The sequence below is a fragment of the Hakea prostrata genome, chromosome 4 (assembly GCF_041222555.1).
Source record: "Hakea prostrata isolate BN-2017 chromosome 4, UWA_Hpros_2, whole genome shotgun sequence".
NCBI classification, from domain to species: domain Eukaryota; kingdom Viridiplantae; phylum Streptophyta; class Magnoliopsida; order Proteales; family Proteaceae; genus Hakea; species Hakea prostrata.
This window is the reverse complement of record NC_142603.1, coordinates 13,239,590-13,261,349: the sequence shown is the minus strand read 5'-3', so window position 1 is coordinate 13,261,349 and position 21,760 is coordinate 13,239,590. Positions and strand designations below refer to the sequence as shown.

The 21,760-nt window shown below is 36.8% G+C and overlaps 2 protein-coding genes across 3 annotated transcripts; one reads left to right on the top strand and one right to left on the bottom strand.

Moving 5' to 3' along the window:
- Window positions 1–6,744: 6,744 nt before the first annotated feature.
- CYP707A4 (cytochrome P450, family 707, subfamily A, polypeptide 4) lies at window positions 6,745–9,644 on the top strand. Its single transcript, XM_089154271.1, has 9 exons — window positions 6,745–7,058; window positions 7,171–7,492; window positions 7,690–7,839; window positions 7,943–8,191; window positions 8,296–8,385; window positions 8,552–8,630; window positions 8,736–8,842; window positions 8,966–9,084; window positions 9,283–9,644. Exons 1-9 carry the CDS (start codon window positions 6,856–6,858, stop codon window positions 9,401–9,403), a joined length of 1,440 nt encoding a protein of 479 aa, XP_089010397.1. The 5' UTR covers window positions 6,745–6,855; the 3' UTR covers window positions 9,404–9,644.
- Window positions 9,645–10,076: 432 nt separating this feature from the next.
- On the bottom strand, window positions 10,077–17,677 carry LOC149018013 (Thioredoxin superfamily protein). Of its 2 annotated transcripts, XM_089152339.1 has the most exons (4): window positions 17,531–17,677; window positions 13,275–13,914; window positions 12,242–12,295; window positions 10,079–11,326 (listed from the first exon to the last, which is right to left on the bottom strand). In XM_089152339.1, exons 2-4 carry the CDS (start codon window positions 13,749–13,751, stop codon window positions 11,186–11,188), a joined length of 672 nt encoding a protein of 223 aa, XP_089008465.1. In that variant the 5' UTR covers window positions 13,752–13,914; window positions 17,531–17,677; the 3' UTR covers window positions 10,079–11,185. The 2 variants fall into 2 exon arrangements, with proteins under 2 accessions (XP_089008466.1, XP_089008465.1); XM_089152340.1 differs by lacking the exon at window positions 12,242–12,295 and having other exon boundaries at window positions 10,077–11,326.
- Between the last annotated feature and the right edge of the window lie 4,083 nt (window positions 17,678–21,760).

Here is a 21,760-nt window from a genome sequence, read left to right as displayed (position 1 = left end):
CACGCGAGGACGACAGCTTGGAACACTCCGGAGGCCCGCACGAGGCAGCGAGATTGGCGACCAACCAGGAGCAACAGAGGAGCGGACCGAGACCATGAGCGGTTGCCAAATGGGCTCATCAGTGTCCGGAGCTAAGGAGCGATTTTGGGGCTTACCCCCGACAGAAATTTTTTCTCCTCATTCTTTACCGGCGTTGTTTCGTATTATAAAAGATGACGCTGAAGGGAAGACTATTTGATTGTAACTTTTCTTTCTTTCTATACCGCTACCTTTTCCACCCAAAAAAAAAAAATAGCTAAACCGAGTTTGTATTTACAAAACTAGACAAAATAGTGTTTTTTCACATCTTTGGACATTTTTACCCCTAAAATTGACCAAACCCGCATAGGGGTGAAAATGTTCAAAGGGTATGAAAAAATAATGACTTTACCTTTTTGGACAAAATAGTGATTTTCCTACTTGATGTGATCAGTTTTAGGGGTAAAAAATGTGAAAAATCAATGTTTTGGCTAGTTTTGTAAATGTAAATTCAGTTTTGACTAATTTTGTAAAAAGAAACATCGAGTGGCTATATTTGTAAGGGAAAACCTTAAAGCAGCTAATCACATAATTTTCCCAATATAACTTGTCTTTGTTGGCCCCCACTATTGCATTAATCAATACTAGTAAACTTTTTGTAGATTTAGAAAGAACACTAACTAATCATGTAGGTTTTGATGCAATAACATGCAAATCTATACATGTTATACATGTTGATACGGAATCTCGCTCGTCCTTCCCTGTCACGAACCTGCAAGATACGAGCTCGACCTTGGGGGGTCGAGGTACATCTCCGACGAACAAGTTAGTACCAATATTATGATCTCAACTACTCAATAGAGAACTCAAGTAATTGATCACACAAAGTATGAATACCTACCTCATAGTGTTTACCTGAGGTCTTTATATAGAGTATGGTAATGGAGTTATATTCGGAATATGACTCTAATGAGAGTTGCCATAGGAGAGTAACTCTTTAGGAGAGTTCTTTTACCTAACTGGAACTCCTCTGTGGTTGTTGGTTGGTAGGAACTCTACCTTTGTGAGGTTTCCTCACCCTGTTAGGTGGATTCTATTTATCACTCTGGTCGGTCCTACCATGAACCGCCTGGTCGAACTTTACTAGTGTTGAACCTGGTCGGATCGTGCAACTGCTGGTTTAGATCGGGAGATATAGAATGACCATTTTAGTCATTAACAATACCCTTATGCATCTTGACAAAAAGAAAATAATACTCTTAAGTGTTTTTTCGTTGGTTCTATCTGACTTTTCTCTTACTTGTTGTAGGTTCTAGCTACAGTGGCGGAGCCACGTTGGCCCCCCCCGGATTTTTTGAATTTGTAAATATCTTTATTTTTTTCCTTATCTCTCTATCTTTAAATGTGAAATACCACTATTTGGCCCCCTCCAAAATTAAAAATAAAATTTAAGATAAAGATGATGGGACAAAGTCATTCATAATCTTTACTAATGGTTATTATTAAATCCCTAGTTTTAAGGAATAAAATGTTAAATTCTAATTAAAAACTAACTTAAAAACTAACTCATGATCCATGAATTTCTCCTTATATATTCTCTCCTATTTCCATTTCTATTTATTCTCTCATGAATCTCCTCTTTTATTCATATTTTTTCTCTTTTTTCTCACATCTCACAAAATATTGAAGTAGTAGCAAATTTTGAAATTTTCCAATCTCCCATATCGGTATTCACTCTCCTTTCTCAAATTATTCATTCTCTCTCTCTCACACTCACGAATTTTCTATTAATTTACCTAATTTTTAATGTAAACTCCACATTAAAATATAATAATATATTCTGATATGGGACCTACAGTGGGTCCTACATTGGCCCACATACATTCGCCCCCCCCAAAGTTCAATCCTGGCTCCGCCCCTGGTTCTAGGTCCATTTGACCTCAAACGAACAGTGACAAAATGTCTTTCCTATCCTTATCAGAAAATCTTTTGGATGAGAACTACACTTATGACGTGGAGGTGAAGAAAGAATTGGATTCCACGATACGGCATCGGTTGTTTCCCCGTTATATTAATTTTCTTGCATGGTATGAAAACCCATTAATGGAAATTAGAGAGAGTTAAGGGGGGGGAGGGTGGGGACTGGGAGGAGATATTGTAGATTGTAATAGAAAGAGTTGTGAAGTTGATGGTTTTGGTAATTGCCAACATGAAGGGGAAGGTTGGATTGACCGGGCATTGTTTGCCGCCGACATGTCCCCTGAATATGATGGACTACTCACCGCCGACTATGTGGACGGTGGCCAGTGTGGGCCCCCACTCTTTCTGTCTCTCTCTCTCTCTTTCTTTGTTACGTTCGCAAAAGGGATTGGTAAATTCATTTTGGGGACTCTCTTTATACATCCCGAACCCTCTCGATGATTGACCACCGAGATCTTAACACGTGGCACGTCCAGCTGGTACAGATGGTGACCATTGACAAACCTCGCATCTACGTCACCCGTCAGAGGACGGAACGGAAAGTGATAAAACGGAATTCCCGTTCCCGAGCGTGGGACTTAACGGAGAGGGACAGTTGGGAGTTAAAGCCTTTGCTTTCTTGTGGGGACCACCTTCAAAAATGGGGTTAGGTCGGTGGTTATAAGTTATACCTTAACAGAACCTATTAACGTTTAACCTTTACAAGTTACACTTACACCGTCTGGAAAGTTCCACATTTACCCTTGAGCGGTCCACGGTACCAAGATTGTGGGGGCCCGGCCGGGGAGAACATAAAATTTAGTGGACCAGAAGGAGTGGGGTGGGCCAACCCGATCTGGAAGGTCCGGCTTTAGATTCCTTTCCGTGCTGAGGTTGGGGACTTGTTGGACTTGTGACCCGTCAAGAAGATACTGATGTGTGGGCCCATGAACCCATCAAGCGTTTGAGTTGGACACCATTGCTGTCACAAAGGTGGGACCCACTGGATTCACATCGACGGGCATTGCAACGACGGAGCAAGAAAAAATATAGAAAATGAAAAGACGGAACCATCCCTGCCTATTCTGTCACTATCCTAATGAGGGGAGCTTGCAGGCTTGCAGCATGTGCGGTGTCGGTGCCCGTTGATCATCACCTTTGGAAATAAGCTATTTTTGGATTCTAATCTGACGACAAAGAGAGTACACATCCACGTGCCAGGTTACGTGTACATCATGGATGCATGAGAGAGAGAGAGAGAGAGAGAGAATGATTGGGATGTGGGAATTTGCTCTCCCGAATCAGAGTCTTGTAGTACTGTTTCCTCAGAGGTGGGAAATGGTGTGTTCCCACCATTGCTTTTCTCTGTTTGGTTCCCGTTCTTTCTATAAAAAGAAAAAGGGTTAATTACCATATTTTATTCTAGAAGGAACTGAAACCTTTGATTCTTTTACCAAAAAAAAAACTTTGATTCTATGTCGAGAAGAAATTTTTTATTATTGAAATGAAACTCACTTATTTCTAACTTTTCATTTTGTTTAAGATTTGATTAGTACATGAAAAATATCATCTCTTAGTGGGTAATCTTTAATTTGGAGGGTTCTAATCATTGATAACTACCACCAGCTTGAAACAAATTATCCATTCAGCCTTCTCATTTCACCTTTTCCTAACCAATTCATATACCTAGTTTTTAACTCTTTTTTGTTATTTTGTTTATTACAACAAGTCTTCTCCCAATTAAATAGGTCAATTATACTAGGGTTCACATCCTCTACAATTCTCACCCCCTACAAATCCTAGTAATTCATCTCTGGAATTGTGACACATGACAGTTAATTATCCAAGGGTCAAAATTAGAATTCAATTAAAAATTGAATCTAATAAATCCCTACATTTTCTCTCAATTTGATCTATTCTCTCTTTTTGAGGTTTAATTTTAAGAATTTATTAGGTTCAGTTCTTAATTGGATTCTATCCTAGCCGTTGGATAATTAAATGTCACGTGTCATAATCCTATATAGGAATTAAAAGGGAATTGCAGAGGATGTGAACCTCTCGTATAACTGACCTATTTGATTTGATGAACCCTTATACGAATTCTTGTTTTCTATCAGCTCCATGACTCCATTTGAGATCATATTAAATACAAGGCGTAACTTATGCATATCTTTTCTCACCATATCTTTTAAAGTTTATCTAAGAATTATCCTTTTATCAAGAGAAACTATCCTAGATTTGTCCCTTATATATATATATATATATATATATATGAATTAAACCTCTTCTCTGCACAAGAGTATTTAAGGACTTGTTTGGTTACATTAATCTAGATATTTGAAATCTCTAGATTCATGAATGCGAGATTTATATCCATTTAGTTGTAAAAATCTATGAATTCATGAAATCTATACATTCATCTTTTTACACTAAAAACATGAATATGTAGATTCGGATGGGAATGGGGCGAAATCCAGAGATTTCACACCTACTATAAAAGACTAAACATTTGTGCATTCACAAAAATCAAGTCTACCAAACAGTTTTTCATAATGAAATTTCCACAAATTCGGATTAATCAAACGGTTAATTTTATGAAATATAACTCCATAGATTTGAAATCTCTAGATTTTTGAAATCTCTAGTTAATTTTATCTTATTATATATGCTCTTTTTCTTGACTGTTGTACAATCGTTCATTGACTTTTAAGTGAGAAAATCTTTAAAAACCTCGATCATATGAAGTCATTGATGACCAAAACAAACCAAATGAATAACTTAACTTTGGTAGTCATATAAAACTCTTTCAAATGGATTGAATAATATAAGGTTAAGAGTTCAAATTTTTTTGAGGTCAAGGGAGTAGTTTAGTTATAAATAATTATAAAATTAGCTCATAAAGATGTTGTTGAAGTGCGCATAAGCTGGCTCGGATGACCTCAATTATCTAAAATGAAATACGTTGAATTGACCCAAGGAGGAAGGAAAAGAGGAGAAGACAAAGAAAGAAATGAAGGAAATATTGACACACTCTTGATTTTTATTTTATTTTTTTTCAAATTTTATCCTTCTATCATTTATAATTTATTTAGGACAAAGGGGGAAAAAAGATATCTTTTTATTTTCAATAAATTTTCCTATCATTGACTATGTAATATAACTAACTTGGTAATATCAAAAAAAAATCTGGTTTAAGGTCTGTTAACGTAGAGATTCCATTAAGCATTCATGATCTTATGACTCACCCATCAAATGAAATATCTTATATAATTCCGTACATCACATCAAAGGAAAGCAAAGATGTTGAATAGTAGTTTTATCGTTAGAAAATAATATATGGATTAGCTATCTGTCAAATTTTCAATGGAGATTGAACGGTCCCCATATTTTAAATCCCCTGAATAATCAATCATGATGTAGACCATGAATTTTTTTTGTGATGTTCCATAAAATAATCAATGTTGATATAGACAAGCAATTCATAATTGTACAATGTCAACAAAATTTGAGGCCCAAATGAATTGCCACATGGAAGGTAAGAAACATGCGAGATCCTTCAATCATAAGAAAAATAAGATTTTCTCTTTTTTATAGATTCCTAGGGTCTTGATAGGGTGTAGTAATAGCATCCACAGCTCCATCATTATTGGTGATTTGTTTGCATAAAGATTCTGAATCCAACCAATAGAGGATTTTTCTATAGGTCGACAAGACCTTACTTGGTGCACGGCTGTGCATGAAAATTTTTACCCTTCTTCTTACTTCTCTGTGCTTGTGAGGGGTAGGTACCATGAAGGACTTTCTCCTCAGTTGTATGTGGACTTGTTAATTATTATTTTTTTTGTGTGTATAATATTATTGAGTCAATGGCTTTCATCAACTATAATTAACTGCCTCTGTTAAATCTCAAAATCAGAAGTTATATAAGGAGTTGAAAACCCAAGCTATGTAATTATCTATCAGCTACAGTTAGGTAACAACATAGAAAGCTAATCTCTTCAGACCAAATCAGATATCTGTTGGACACTAGTGAACCTACTTAAGGGGCTGCATTTCTAGCAAAATCAGGATTGAAAACAACTTCTGGAAGTGGATTTGCAACTTTCTAGACAAACCCAACAGATCAATTGCAATTTTTATTGCAAACTACATTATCAACACTCTAATGGCCTAAAATTAATTTGCTTCTTCCTTTGCCTTGGATTAAGGGCAGAGCAAACTGATCAAAGCTCTCTTAGGCCTAAGGGTATCTTAGAAAGACAACCATCTTTACCCAATGTGTATATTTGCTGAAAAAATAGGGTAGAAGGGGGTTTTGGGGGAGGTGGAGAGAAGATTGAGGGAGGTTTGACTAGTGGCAAACTGGGGAACATATATGAATAATGAATCTAAGGAAATCTGATTTTTTGGATCTGTGGCTCAAACTGTCTAGAACCTATACTAGATTATGGGACCAAAACTGGTGGAGGGTTTAAGGTTGTGAAAATACTGAAAGGGGAAAGGAAAACAAGAAAGAAGACTCATCAGGGATAAATGGAACAGTAAATATTGTCTAGAAACTCTCATCACCAACGTAATAAAGTTTCCTTTACAGAACATATTAATCTGGCACAAGCCCAGATAAGTACTTGACACAATTCACCATTTCACCAATATCTGTAACAATTATCAACAGTTTTCAGCAAAATTCAAACTGGATTAGCCTTTCTAATATCCAAGCACCTCCTCTTCACTCTATATATACCATTACACCTTTCTCCCCCAGTCTCAAGTTGCAGCCTAGAAGTCCCTCACGATACCCAGTTCTTCCTGAAAACACATACAAAACAGAGTCTCCCAGCATCTCTTCTGCCCAGAATTGTAAGGTTTTTGTAAAAGATGGACATGGGTGGAATTCTTGTGTATCTTCTTCTGCTAATTCCCACGCTTCTTTCTTATATTCTCTTGAGAAGAACCCACAAAAGAAAACCTCTGCAAAGAGCTAAACTACCTCCAGGTTCAATGGGTTGGCCTTATATAGGAGAAACTCTTCAACTCTACTCTCAGGACCCAAATGTCTTCTTTGCATCTAAGCAGAAAAGGTTTCTTTCTCTTTACATGTTATATATATATTGACATTTTTTCTGGGTTTTCCCTTGAGAATTGTTTTAAGTTATCATGCTTACGGATTTGAATGTGGTGGTGTTGGTGTAGTTATGGTGAGATATTCAAGACCCATATACTTGGTTGCCCTTGTGTTATGCTGGCAAGCCCTGAAGCTGCTCGGTTTGTGTTGGTTAGTCAAGCTCACTTGTTCAAGCCTACGTACCCAAAGAGTAAAGAGCAAATGATCGGCCCAGCTGCTCTGTTTTTCCACCAAGGGAACTACCACACTAGAATTAGAAAGCTGGTTCAGGGTTCACTTGCTCCTGATTCTATCAGAAAACTCATTCCTAACATTGAAGCTGTTTCAGTCTCAACATTGGAATCATGGGCCGGTGGTCATGTTGTCAATACCTTTCATGAAATGAAGAAGGTTGGTTTGTGTTGCAAGTCACTTAATCATCTCTTAATACATGAACTGATCATAAATGTGAAACTCTTGTTGCTTTGTTAATGACTTAATTGATCTTGTCGTCTTATTCCTTAAAATTCTCTTCTACTGGATGGGTTCTCTTAATTTGTTGTTTGTTTTTATTAATGGGACCTTCACTTTTGTTTTGTTCATTGCAGTTCTCTTTCGATATCGGTATTTTCGCAATCTTTGGTAGTTTGGATGTATATCACAAAGAAGAGCTGAAGAAAAATTACAGCATAGTAGATAAAGGCTACAACTCCTTCCCCACAAACATTCCAGGAACTGCATACCACAACGCAGTCTTGGTAAGCAAAAAACTGCCACTGAAATTGTGTCTTCTTCGTTAACTAGCTAGCTAGCTAACTCTTCCTCGTTCTAAGTCTGTTTTTCTCATGAAATTCTCTACAGGCAAGGAAGAGACTCAATCAGATTCTTGCTGAGATTATCTCTGAGAGGAAGGAGATGAGAGTGGTGGAGAAGGATATCCTGGGTTGTCTTATGAACTCCAAGGATGAAGAGGGAAATGTTTTATCAGAAGATCAAATTGCAGATAACATCATTGGAGTGCTCTTTGCAGCTAAAGATACAACAGCTAGTGTTCTCACTTGGATTCTAAAATACTTCCATGATGACCCAAAACTTCTAGAAGCTGTCAAGGTAGGAAATTAACTGAGTTATTCTGCATTTCTTTTTTAATTCCATTCAAATATCCCACCCAAAAACTTCGAATGACATTATTAACAAACTACTTACTGTTGCAGGCTGAACAGAAAGCGATATTCGAATCAAATGATGAAGGAAAACAACCCCTGACATGGGCTCAGACAAGAAGCATGGTACTTACTCATAAGGTATGCAATTCTCACTCCCAACCCACACCTCATAAGATGAGATATAAAGTTTCTTTGAAGAAAGAAATGAACCTGTCTTTCTTGTGAACGCTCTCTTTCTCTCCTCTCTTTTTCTTCCTTTTTCTTCTGGAAATTGACTTTCTTTTGCATGGCTAATTTTGATCAGGTTATATTAGAAAGTTTGAGGATGGCAAGCATAATTTCTTTTACATATAGAGAAGCAGTAGTTGATGTGGAATACAAGGGTAAGATTGAGAAAACCATCTGAGTTTTCCTTTCTTCTTCTTTAGCTCCTGACCATATTATTGAACCTTTCAAGAGGTTGACTGGGTAATTGGGAATTCTCTCAGGGTATCTTATTCCAAAAGGCTGGAAGGTGATGCCTTTGTTCAGAAACATTCACCATGATCCGGGTCTCTTCCCTGATCCACAGAAGTTTGATCCTTCAAGATTCGAGGTAAGTGTGTGAGAGTACCATATTCATTTCTTTTACTCATTAAAGTAAGGAATAGTACCACACACAGAGATAGTATTCAACTGTTTTCTTTTCTTTTTACCTAATCTTACATGGTTCTTACAGGTTGCACCAAAACCCAATACATTTATGCCATTTGGGAATGGAGCACATGCATGTCCTGGAAATGAACTTGCCAAGCTGGAGATGCTTGTTTTAATCCATCATTTAGTCACCAAGTTCAGGTACGATGAGGAGACAGAGAGATTAAGAGAATCTGTCAAATTTGTAGATTCTTGTTCAGCCTTCCTAGGTCCTGCAATTTCTGCCAATCTGAATGAAATAACTTCCACAGTAACTTAAACGTGAGAGAATATCTTTAGTACAGGAAATCAAAATCTTGGAAGCGCAGAATAATTTAACAGGGGTATCTGTTGTTGCAGGTGGGAAGTGGTAGGATCCCAAAGTGGGATTCAGTATGGCCCATTCCCAGTTCCTCAGGATGGACTCCCAGCAAGGTTTTGGAGAGAATCAAGCAACCAAACACAACATGGGTGCGCATGACAGCAGATTCCATCCATTCAAGCCTTCATTTCCATTCTTTTTTTCTCTTTTTTGAAAGAAAAAAAAGAAAATCTTCCAACCCCTCAAGGCTCAGGGAAGGAAGTTGCTGCTTCTCATATAATGTACTAGTTATGTCAAATTATTCAAGCAGGAATTTTTCTTCATTCTGGGTTCTTTCACAGCTCTAATTACTAGCTTTCCTTCAGAAGCCCAATGTCTCCATCTTTAATCTGTAATTTCGATTCTGCTGAAGGCATCTATTTTTAATTAAAGCAGACTTAATGATTAGAAGAGAAAGATCATCTGTGGGAATATCTTTTCTGTACTGGTTTGTTTGTACAATTCGGGACCGACCACATCAGATGGAATCATCTATAAAATAATGCCAAGTGTCCTCATCAGTATTCGAATCTCACGTGCGAAATCCATGCGAATGGCTGAGAATGATCCACGTGTTCCCAATCTGATTGACAAGAATAGAATATATGGGTGGTTGCACAGGCTGGATGGCACCCTCTCATGTATCAAAACAACTTTTGTTATTGGTCGTTCCAATGTATCAAAACACACAAAAACTACTTTGTTGATGTATTCTTTTCTCATGGGGCCAGTAACAAAGCTCACCACATTTGGTGCCCCAAGAGGCTTTACAGTCCTTGTAGTTGTTTGTTGTGATTGTTGAAACCTTTGGGTTCAATAGATGTGGGACACACAGAGGACGGGCAAGCAACTGCCCAACACCTTTGGGTTTGTGACTGTTGAACAAATCATCATCACGTTTTTCAAGTACGCTTCTTGCGGACTGGAGAACAAGAAAAAAAAGTAGTGCAGAAACTGAAAAATTCATCACCACCAGTACCATAAAGATCTACCAAGATCTTCTGGCCTTACTTCATTTAAGGGTTTGCATGATAATCTCAATATGTAGTCGCCAGCAAACCTGAACAACAGAGGAAGCTGATTCGCCTCTGACAAACCCATTTAAGGCTCTGAGGGATGATCCTGAGGTTCCTGGTACAAGCCAAATTCCAAGACTAATTTAACAGTTTTAACAAACCCAAACCTTTTAACTAATCTAATGTAAGTCAGTCCAGCAACCATCATTCTGAAATCTCCAAAGCCGAGAATGGTATGAAACAATAGATACCCATGGTGAAGAATCAAGGAAGATGAATACCAAATGACTGACAAATTGATTGATGCCCAAATAGGAATCACAATTTAAAAAGGATTAAAGCTCAAATGAGATTATGTTCAGCTTAAACAACAGCTATCCTTTATTTACATTATCCACTTTCATTTTCATGGAAGCATGGATAATGGGGCTGATAAAAATTTTTATGGACAGCAGAACAGTAGTTAATGATATACAAGAAGAGGATCTCCAAACGTAACCTCCCTATATCTTACACTCTGAAAAGCAAGGCACGTATATCAATGCCTTAGATTTTGTTGGAAGGTGAATCCCAATTCATGAGCAGCAATAACAGTAATGAAATACAAGTGTTGCAAGAAGATACAGTTATCAGCTTATGGTGTAAACAGGACCACCTGTTAAAAGACCGCTTGGTTCAGGACTTTATACAGTACATCCAAACTGCATCTTATTGACATGAACTCATGATACAAGACATACTATGAATCTCAAGAATGCCGAAAGGTATTACTGCAACAAGTAAGCTTGCTTTTTTGAGTCCAGCATAACAAGCATTTAAGATCAGTTCCAGCTTGCACTTCAGATCTGTAAACCAATTGTTCTCCTCGTATACCAAGAACAGAAATTTACACTGATTGATCTAATAGTAAGTCTTGACGCCTGAGAGATGTATATTTAAGAATAGCAGCTACGATCCTTTCTTTGTCTCTGGTTGGGAACGATTCCACTAACACTCCATTCTGGTAGAAGTGGAAAAGGGGCACAGCCTGCATCAATTCAAAATCAGCATTCAGCCCAAAGGTTTAAAAGTTTAGTACTTATTTGATAGGGAGTTTGTGATAACATGAACCACGTACATCAAAGTTAAATTCCTAAATTCAAATACTGATTTATAAATCACAGCACCCTTCCCATTAGAAAGGAAATGAAAATTCAGGTTGCCACAAAATATTAATTCAGCTGAGATTCTTAAATTTATACTCAGCGACTTCGATGGTAAATATATTACCTCTTTTCAAGGGAATAGCAAAATAAAATTTAGTTTGACCAGATGCATTAAGATAATGTCTACTGACTTTCTGGTCAATTCATTACCTCTTTTCAAGGGAATAGCCATGTGATGTCCATTCCTTCAGTTTGCACAGAAAATAAAATTCAAATACTAGCTCAAATCTAAATGTTTTATCTACAGCCAGTCAACCATAATAGGCTTCAAATTCTAGAACAATTTCTTCCACAAAGCCTATCTGGGAACCATTTATTGGATAATGAATTGAGTATTGAAACCAAGTACAATGCACCCTAATTCCTATAAAACTCATGGAGTTCAATCATTATAGTTTTCAATAACATAAAAAGGCCAATTTTAAGGGGCAGGTCTTAGTGCAATGGTCGGTGGACCATAGTTGTAGCCTGAAGCCAAGGTATCGAAACAGCCTCTCGGCAAAATGGGGTAAGGCTGCAAAGGAAAATCCCCCCCCCCAAAGACTCTGCTTGTGCAGAAGAAAGCCAATTTTAAAGCTGAACAGATCTGCAAGGGGGTTCGTTGCAAACAATCGAGCTAAATATGTACAAAGCCTTTCATGTCAACAACAGCAGAATTACTGCAAGAAATATGTAGTGATGGACTTTCTATTTAGTAAGCTTCACTTCAACCAGAATCTGATCTATGAGAATTTTACCTTGATCCTTAGCCGTTCAGCCACCTCTGACTGTTCATCATACTCATCAACAACCTATAGTAGGTTGCATAAATTAGGTGACAAATGAACATAAAGCTTATTCAACCAGAAGAAACATTTGGAAGAAAAAAAAGGTAATTATCATAATCTATATACATATTTTAGAGATTATCTAAAAATAAAAAAAGGCATCAATAAATGAACCCAAAAAAATTTCAGGCAAAAATGGAAGGAACAAGAAGTTACAAGTGAAAAGAAAAACATATGCCAATGCATCACCTATCACTGCATATAACTCACCAACTCAACAATGCAGTCCAATATTCAATTGTGAGGTCCCTTCTTTAGTGGGCACACCCTATCAAGGTACCAGGAATGATTTTTTACAATTTGATTAACAAACTTTTCCTTAGTAATCCCACCTCCACACAACTGGAAAAAAGGCCTTTTTCCTTGTAGGTTTTAGCTCTAGCTTGGCAGGTTAAAAGCTCCAAAAATCTTACTTTCTGACCTGGCCAGTAATTGAATAATCTGGATCACTCAATTGACAATTGCTGATGGTCCACCTGATAATATTCCTAAAGTAGGTTCCACTGGACTCTACATGTTAGACATGTTGTCAGAACACAAAATACAAAGAACATAACAGAATTTAACTTTTAATAACCATCTCCAGGAGCTGGTTATCAAACTCAACAAAATTGCATTAATGCGGTAAACATATTCTGAAGAGAAACTGAATCAAAATATCATGCACTAGACAAAAAAACAAGATAAACTTCCCCATATACAGGGTCAGTTCCTTCCAAATAATCTTTCAGGTCATGAGGCAATCCAAACCTAGCAGAAAAACATCTATGCAGTTTTATAAACTATTTCCTAGACTTCTATTAATTGGCAGGATCCAACAAATAAGATGGAACAGATAAGTTTAAGTTTTTGACACAAGTATTTCCTCTAAGAAACTGAACAGGATCCGATGGACTAAATTACTATAAATTAGCAGAAGAAACAAGTTACAGTGATGTCATACATTATGCTTTAAGAATATTACTGGGGCTTCATGATCACCAGATCCTTTGCACAACTTTGAAAAACCCTGCTCTATATACTTGCAACTTCCACAGGCAGTTCGATAAAAATCTACCACAACTAAAGATCCAGTTTCCTTGGCCTTCTCCAGAATTTTGAGAAATTCTTTGTCGCTCTTAAATTCTCTCACACATTCCACAGGGCAAAGCTCATCGTCTTCATCAGATAGCTCTCCTTCATTTTCATCTGGCACACTTTTGAAGCCAGCAGGTTGAAAGGTGCTCTTTGTTTTATGAGGGTCCAGATTCATACTTTTCACCATGAAAGGTATTTTTGACCTTACCAGACAACCTCCAAAATGTATCCTCCTGTGACGGAAGCTGGGAACCGTACATACACCACCATGATCAAGTAGTCCATCTGGGATATTTGGGCACCTGAAAGATGACCCAGTATACAAAAGGTTCTGCCCTTGCATGGCAACGATAATAGAACCTCAACAGCAGGAAAACTGTTCCATCATCAAGATGTACTCTTGGAACAGATCTTCCAGAACAAAGCTTTACTTCTGCAGTATTTAATTCATGCAACAACCCAACAGGTCTTCACAATATTTTTTCCATTATCAACCAATCTGTTAACTAATAGACACAAAAAGCACATCCATTAGAACATGAATGAGAGAAACCACTACCACACACCACACATAAAAGTAATTATCTAGTCAAGAACAAAGCACAGCAACTCGGGAATTAATAGAATATAGGATTAAAGAACAGATTTAGAACTGATATTTATATCATAAGTGTAAAATTGTTAATACTTTCCAAAACAGAGATGGCTATCATACTTATCATTCAAACAAATTTCAAAAATTGGAAGTCCCATGTGATTTGATAAAGGATTAATCAAGTGCAGACAACTGATATGCTTGCAGCCATATAAAGATGAAAACTCAATTCAAGTTGACTCAGAAGGTTTATGCATGTTCACTTAAGATGGTTCTCAATGATCAACAACCAGCTTTACTGGACCACACTGAGACCACCCCATGATGGCCAGCAAGCGATCATATCTATATTTTTCCATATGGAAATAGGAAGAAGCCAAGAAGGTTGAAGTTAAATGATATAAAACTCATGGCGGGTGAATATGGGATCACCCTTGGGTCCGTGACCCCATGTTACCATATAAGCCAAATTTAAACAGTACGAGCTGCAAGGTAAATCAGTCAAAGTTTCATGATTATTTCATGCAGTTTTATGGGACTCATTGCATCAGATTAGCCAGTCAAGTATCGGTTTTATCTATATTTAGTTTCACCATTTTAGTTCTTTGGTATCTTTGCGATTTTGGCTACTTCTGCCCCAGTTTAAGCTAGTTCTCTTAATTTTTGTTTGAGTACTCAAGAAGCAATGGTGTCTCTTCTATATCATCAATCAGGATTCTATACAGTACTAAGCAAAGTTAGCATTATGCTTCTTGTTACTACTTTGAATCCAAACCTCCACCCATTGTACCTCATGAAAACCCTTTTCTTTACCTGAGCTGAAATCCTAGCCTTCACTTTTATTTATAAAAATGAAAATATTTACCAGCTGCCAGGAGAAACAGATTTCAAATAATCCTTGAACCTCAACCCATTCCTATTGCCTTTAACATTCACCCACACCCATTCTTACCGACTCTATAGACCCCAAACCAAGGTTTTCTAAACATAATTTCAGTTACGTTACCTTCATTAGTAGGAGGAAAAAGCAAACTTTGAAACACATACAAAGGAGTGGCTGAAATAGACATATAAATGAGCAGTCCAACAAAGGAAGAGGCCTTACCAACCCTGGCCTTAGCTAGAACAACCTCACCGGTATCCCAACTAAATGGGGTCGTATACATGGATCCTTGCCCTCCTATCAGCTCTATCCAAAGTCATACTTGATACAAAGCCTAAGTTATGATGTCTTCCTTCACAACTTCTATTGTTATTTAAATCTGGCCAAGGCTCTTTTACTTCCTTCAATCTAAATCAAATCACTCTTCCATGATGGAGCATCAGAAGGCCTCCATTGAACATGGTCATGCCACCTCAAACAGCTTTCTTGTAGCTTACCGTGTACCACAGCTACTCCCCAATCTTATCTAACATGATCATTCTTTAGTCTTCCTAGTTTTTCCACTCATCCTTATCTCCATTGGTACTCTAGATGCATCTCTCCATTTCATCCATCCTATTTTAAAATTTTATCTCTTTGTAAAACAGCATACTCTATATCTCCACTTATATTTATGATATTTATTATTGAACCTCTGTACCTAGAACAATCACTTTGTGGAATCTCCATCTCATCAATTTTCATTTCCACTTCATTCTCTATTCTAGTGTAACCCAAGTCACAAACTGTGTACTCCCTCATTATCTTACTTATCTTGAAACATTTTGATTCTAAGGTTGATCATCAAAGCTCCAACTTAGCATTAATCGCTGCTGTCTCATTCACCAAAACAATATCAGGTAGAATGATGCATACTAATTAGGGTATTAGTTGTTGAAGTATATGTTAATGCCAAATGAGAAATAGATTATTTGACTTCTTTCCGTCCTCCTACAACTGATATCAAGTGTAGACTGGATGGGTGCCATTCATGCTCCAACTTGAGAAGAGAGAGAGAGGGAGGAAGATTTTTATTTTTTGGGCCAGGGAGGGGGGGTGTTGCTAAAGTTGTAGCGATAGTTAACTGTTCAAGGTGGTGTCTAACATATAGTGGTGTTTAGTAACTGTACTGATAGTTCACTGTTCATGGTGGTGTTTAACATAGACGGTGTTGTTTACATTGTTGCCTACAACTGTGGAATCCTTTTTCTAACCATGAATATTTTGAGTCAGTAATATATAACACTTAGCTAAGCTTTCAGTATACACAAAAACCTCGCTGAAAGCTATTTTTTCTTGCCTAGTTTCTTTCTCCTCTTCTCTTATCTTTCCTTCTTCAATCTTCTCTACTTGCAGGTACTGTTCTAAGCTGCTAGATTTTGTTATGGGGTCATTGCTGATAACCTGCTCTATGTGTCCTCATAACAAACCCAAAGACAGTGGTAAACACCCAAAGGAAATAAGGTTATATTACTCTTTGCAAAGACAGTGGATGAATCGGAGGTACCAACAATCTCCTGTCCACCTAAATAACCCTCCCTTTTCTATCCGTTACAAGAGTAACCTTCCCAAATATTACGTACCTTACTAACCCCTTCTACTTTAGAGGATTAAGTATTTTCTGCATGAGTTTGCACTTTGTGTGGCTATGGTGGTTGGGAGCTCACACTAAAACAATCATGCTGGGATGGATGAGGTTGTTCAGGCAAACCAACAAGAATGATTTGGGAGAGCATTCTATATTAGAAGACGTGTCTAACACATTAACCCAATCATCTCTGATATTTATATTTATGAGAAATTATAACAGGCAGAAATTGCAGAGTCAAACATCCCTCAAATCTCTCCTATTGTGGAAAATCACAGGCAATACAGATGAGTCAATAATGTCATATGCTCTTAATGGATCTATCTTGAGTCCTTAATAGGTGGGAAAATATGTGACAGTTTTAGGCCAAGGAGCTCATCACCCACAACACATCACAAATTCTTCCAGCATTTGAACATATCCCTTCCCCAAAAATAGTTGATGAATAGACAAGGGACCCTATAGCCTTCCCAAAGATCTAAATGTTTCTCCACTAAACTTATGTAGATCAAATGACCAGCTTTCACAAACTTTGCAGCTCTTTCTCAAATCTCCGTAGCCATTAGGTCAGCATTCCTTTGCTTTTCCTTTAGATGTTGCGTAAACACATAGCTCACTCTTGCTAGGGTTTTGCGAAACTGCTCCAATTGAATTAGATATTACTATTTGATTCCCTAAATACACAGAAATCTGACTCCATCAAGGGGATCTTAACTGAGTGAAAGGTTGTAGATTCTAAATTTAACAATGACAGATCACAAGTGCAAATTACATATAATATTTCGGAAATTTAACAAACTAACTAACCAAGTTTTGTTTGCCGATCTCATCACTCCCCTCAAACCGTAAGTGTATAAATTCGTTTGAAACGGCATAATTCATCCAATTCAAATAACTTAATAAATCGGTTCTTTAGTTTTTCCTTAACTTCGATCTATATCTCTCTTCGCTATAACTGATTAATCAAAATTTTACAGGAAAAAAATTAGAATAAAAAAAAAGTATAGAAATGCTTACTGGTCTATGAACTGAGTTGTCTGAAACAGTAACAAGAAATGTAGAACCAAATCAGAATCCGACACAATCCCTACACAGAGCTATTCTCGCCTATTCCATCGCATACGACTGCAGAGTCTAAAATGTAATTTCAAGTGAAGAGATTCTTTAAAAATGAGCTTTCCTAAGCCACCACTTGCGTAAAGGGTTGGACTGCGTTTCAAGGGCAGTTTCCATGATGCTGCGTTTGTTTCCAAAGGTGAGGTGAGAAAAAAAATTTCTCATTTGTGAGAAAAAATGAGGTTTTGAGGAAAAGGATAGGAGGGGCCTCTTTTACTTTTTTGGGGTTTAGATAAATGGGGATATTAAGAAGTGAATCCACAAGATTTATTTTTCCACCCCACCTTTATTCCACAACCAAACTTGTCTCACTTTCCCACCCCCCAAACAACCAAACAATCTACCATTTTGGGAACAGAAGTCTTACCAATTCCGAGCAACCCTGCATTCCAGCAAAAGTATTTTAAGGGTTGGTTCAGGGCTTTTTCTTTTTCTTTTTCTTTTTCGGGGTGTAGATAAATGGGGATATTAAGAAGTAAACCCACAATTTAATATGCCATTAGTAAGAGTTGAACCCACAACTTATTCATTAAGAAGTGTTAGTCTTACTACCGATTAGCAAGTGTTTTAAGGTTCTACACTTCTATGGTCATAGAATGTTATAATTTTAAACATATTGTACCATATTTAGATTATAAATAATTCCATCTTATGTGATGGTTAAATTCTTAAGGACTTTGTATGGTTACATGAATCTAGGGATTATAAATGAAATGGGATTTCAAATCAACAAATTCATGATTTAAGGGCCTGTCTTTGGTTATATGAATCTAGAGATTTCAAATCTTGGTTATAAAAATCGAATCTGAGAATTATACCCATTTGGTTATAAAAATCTCTAGATTCATGAAATCTAGAGATTCACCTTTTTAGAGTAAAAAGGTGAATCTGTAGATTTATGGGTAAGAGGTGAAATCTTGAGATTTCAAAAAAGCTATACAATTGTACATTCACAAAAATCATGTCAATCAAATAGTTTTTTAAGATGAATCCACAAATTTCATTCCACAACCAAACATCTAATTTTATAAATTATAACTCCATAGATTTGAAATCTATAGATTTGAAATCTCTAGATATTTGAAATCTCCAGACTCATGTAACCAAACAGCCCTAAAATATTATCCGTTTCGTCAAGTTACTCATGTGAATCCTCAAATTTCATCATTTTTATACTTATATTGAATCCATGAATTCCACTCAAATATTCAAGAATGGTTTAATTCACATTTTGAGGCAAAAAAATGAAATCCCTGGATTTTTTTATGAATCCATAAGTGTTATACAACCAAATAGGTAAAAATCTATGATTCATGTGAAATCCTTGGATTCATATAACTAAGCAGGCCCTAAAGTTTTTTATGAGGATGTTTGTAAATTAGGCTTTCAAATTTCACCCAAAAAAAAAATTAGGTCTTCAATGTTCTTCCCAAAAAGATAATTAGGTTCTCAATATTGCTTATGTTATTTAGACTATATTCTAATTTTGACCAATCATCATCAAACTAGTAACAAAGAGAGGTAGGCAAATAGGCCCAAGGGATGAGAATACCTCTACATAGGAGGCTGTCATCATGGACGAAACCAGGATTTAATGTCAAAATAAGTCCAATAATGATGGAATTTTCATCTGGACCCCCGAGATTTGGTCTAGGTCACTTTTAGCCTAGTTTAAGTTTTCTTTTGTATATGGCTCCCCTATGATTTTAAGAAATGATTAAATAATGACACACTTAACAAAAATAGTTAGTTTAATAAATTTTGTGACAAAAATACCCTTGTATCCTTTGGACTTCTTTTTATTATTTTAGTTTTAATTTATTCATGAACTTTCGTTGTTTTTTTGGTAAATTTTCAACGAATTCAAACAGGAACCATGAAGTTATAGTGTTGGAGAGGTTGAGATTAGAAGATTGCTTCAACGAGATCATTTGCTTCAAGACACTAAACCCAAACCTCGCAAAATCTAGTCAGACAGATGAGTTCCCGGTTGTTCTAAAACCCTCGATGGAAGCCATGAAAATTGCTCTTGACGTCTCACATGTGGATCCTCGCCATACTGTACGTCACCAACCATTTCCATTTCATTTGTTTCTTTCTTCGGATTTTAAAATTTGCATTTTGAGGGCTAATTCGCATGATTTTGCAATTTTAAACTTTCAAAATTGGGAAAGTTTTTTCCTTCATATGTTCAACTTTCGTATCTATTCCTCGATCGCAGTTCTCTAACGAAATAGCTACATTCTCCAATGCGCGAATCGATTGGAAGAAGACCCCATAAGCCCATATCTTCAAAGCTAATCTTCTAGGGATCAAGAAGGAAGAAGGGAGAGTGCTTCAGATCAGCGGAGAGAGGAGCAAGGAGCAGGAAGAGAAGAATGAGCAGTGGCACCGTGTTGAGCATAGCAGTGGTAAGTTCCTATGAAGGTTCAGGTTGCCTGAGATGCAAAGCTTGATCAAGTGAAGGCTGCCATGGAAAATGGAGTTTTGACCCACCTCCGGGACCCATTGGAGGTGGAGGAGGAGAAGATGAGAAGCTAAGAGGTGAAGAGGGTGAATGGAAGGTATTTTGATAGTATCTATTTTAATAAATTAAAACTAAAATAATAAAAAGAAGTCCAAAGGAGACAAGGGTATTTTTGTCACAAAATTTGTTAAACTAACTATTTTTGTTTAAGTGTGTTCTTATTTAATCATTTCTTAAAATCATAGGGGAGCCATATGCAAAATAAAACTTAAACTGGACTAAAAGTAACCTGTACCAAATCTCTTAGGGGTAAGATGAAAATTACCCAATAATGATTACAATTTTTTTACCACTAATATTTAAAACAAATCTTCAGGTATTAATTCAAAATTAATATTAGTTTTTTACAAAAACAATAGCAAGTGAAAAAGCCACAAAGACACAATAACCTTTCTATTGTTGCGTTGCTCCCGAATCTGTGCAGGTCCTGAGTTGGTCCAACGAATGACTGAATTAGTCTTAAATTTGGTGGCTACACAATGAGTGAACTATGTGAGTGAGCCGCTTCTGGGGATGGAAAGCCACCTCAAATGATTAAGTCATATTCAAAATAACACAAAACCTCGTAGTGAGGGGTTTAGAACTCAAATAACATTCAATGCTATGAGTCATTGCAGGAGAGTAAATTTTTTTTTTTTTCACCTAGCATGTGTTTTATATTTCAAGTATTATCTTTATACTGAGAATCCATGATGTTCTCATGGAGAAGAATCCCCTTCTCCCTAAGATTAGAATATGCTTGATGAAGAGACTAGATTGAGAGTAACGCTTGGCTTGCTGGAAAAGCCAAGGCTATGAATCTTCCTCCAAAAGCTATGAGGGGCAATATAGTGGCTTTAGATATTATTCGAAATATCCGTTCACCTTATCCCTTGATTTGATATGCAATTAATGCACATTGATGTTTTGGTAATTGACATTAAGTTCTCGAGACTTGAGAATTGCACATTAAATGAAGCATTTAATGCTCTGACGCATCCAACTTTTATCCGAGAAGTGACATTAAAGTTGTCGTCTCGTGTACTTCTATCCGTAAAGTGGCAATGTCTACGTGATGCCTTGAGTAGAGCTGGTCTCTTTGTAATGTGGCTTTCTGGAATGGACCCAACAGTTCATTCTTGTCTTCCTGATGGGTCTAGTATTAAAATCAATTATTCTAAACAGTTCAACCGGATCATGGGCTCACCAAAATCAGGTGTAACACGTTGTTTTCATCATCAAAAAAATTTGCTTCTGAACCTTAGGGAGCTCCACCCATGGTTGCCACCATCATGCTATAAGCACATTCACACTAATGTTCAAAAGTTCATTTTTCTTAGCACACATCAACAGCAAATTTGTTCTACATTGCTGATGCCCACCAATATCAAAACGTGTATTATGTTGATTTTCATGTCCATTACAATCTGTTGTGTATATTCCATGTGACTCTTATAATCTTTGTGGATGCAAAAAATCACCGCTGGGAGACTCACCCACCACAGCCTAGGTGTGCAATGCGGGTCAAACATTGGTTTATAAACCGAGGTTGGCAACCAAAAAAACAAAAAAAAAAATAATACCATTCGATCTGAAAAAAGTTAGGTATTGAAATTCGAGAGTTA

Coding starts and splice junctions, on each gene's coding strand:
- LOC149018013 (XM_089152339.1), bottom strand. CDS start 13,751: ATGCAAGGGCAGAACCTTTTGTATACTGGGTCATCTTTCAGGTGCCCA. Junction 12,296..13,274: donor TAATATTCTTAAAGCATAAT/GTATGACATCAC, acceptor AACCTACTATAG/GTTGTTGATGAGTATGATGA. Junction 11,327..12,241: donor CTGAACGGCTAAGGATCAAG/GTAAAATTCTCA, acceptor GAATTGATGCAG/GCTGTGCCCCTTTTCCACTT.
- CYP707A4 (XM_089154271.1), top strand. CDS start 6,856: ATGGACATGGGTGGAATTCTTGTGTATCTTCTTCTGCTAATTCCCACG. Junction 8,192..8,295: donor AACTTCTAGAAGCTGTCAAG/GTAGGAAATTAA, acceptor TTACTGTTGCAG/GCTGAACAGAAAGCGATATT. Junction 8,386..8,551: donor GCATGGTACTTACTCATAAG/GTATGCAATTCT, acceptor AATTTTGATCAG/GTTATATTAGAAAGTTTGAG.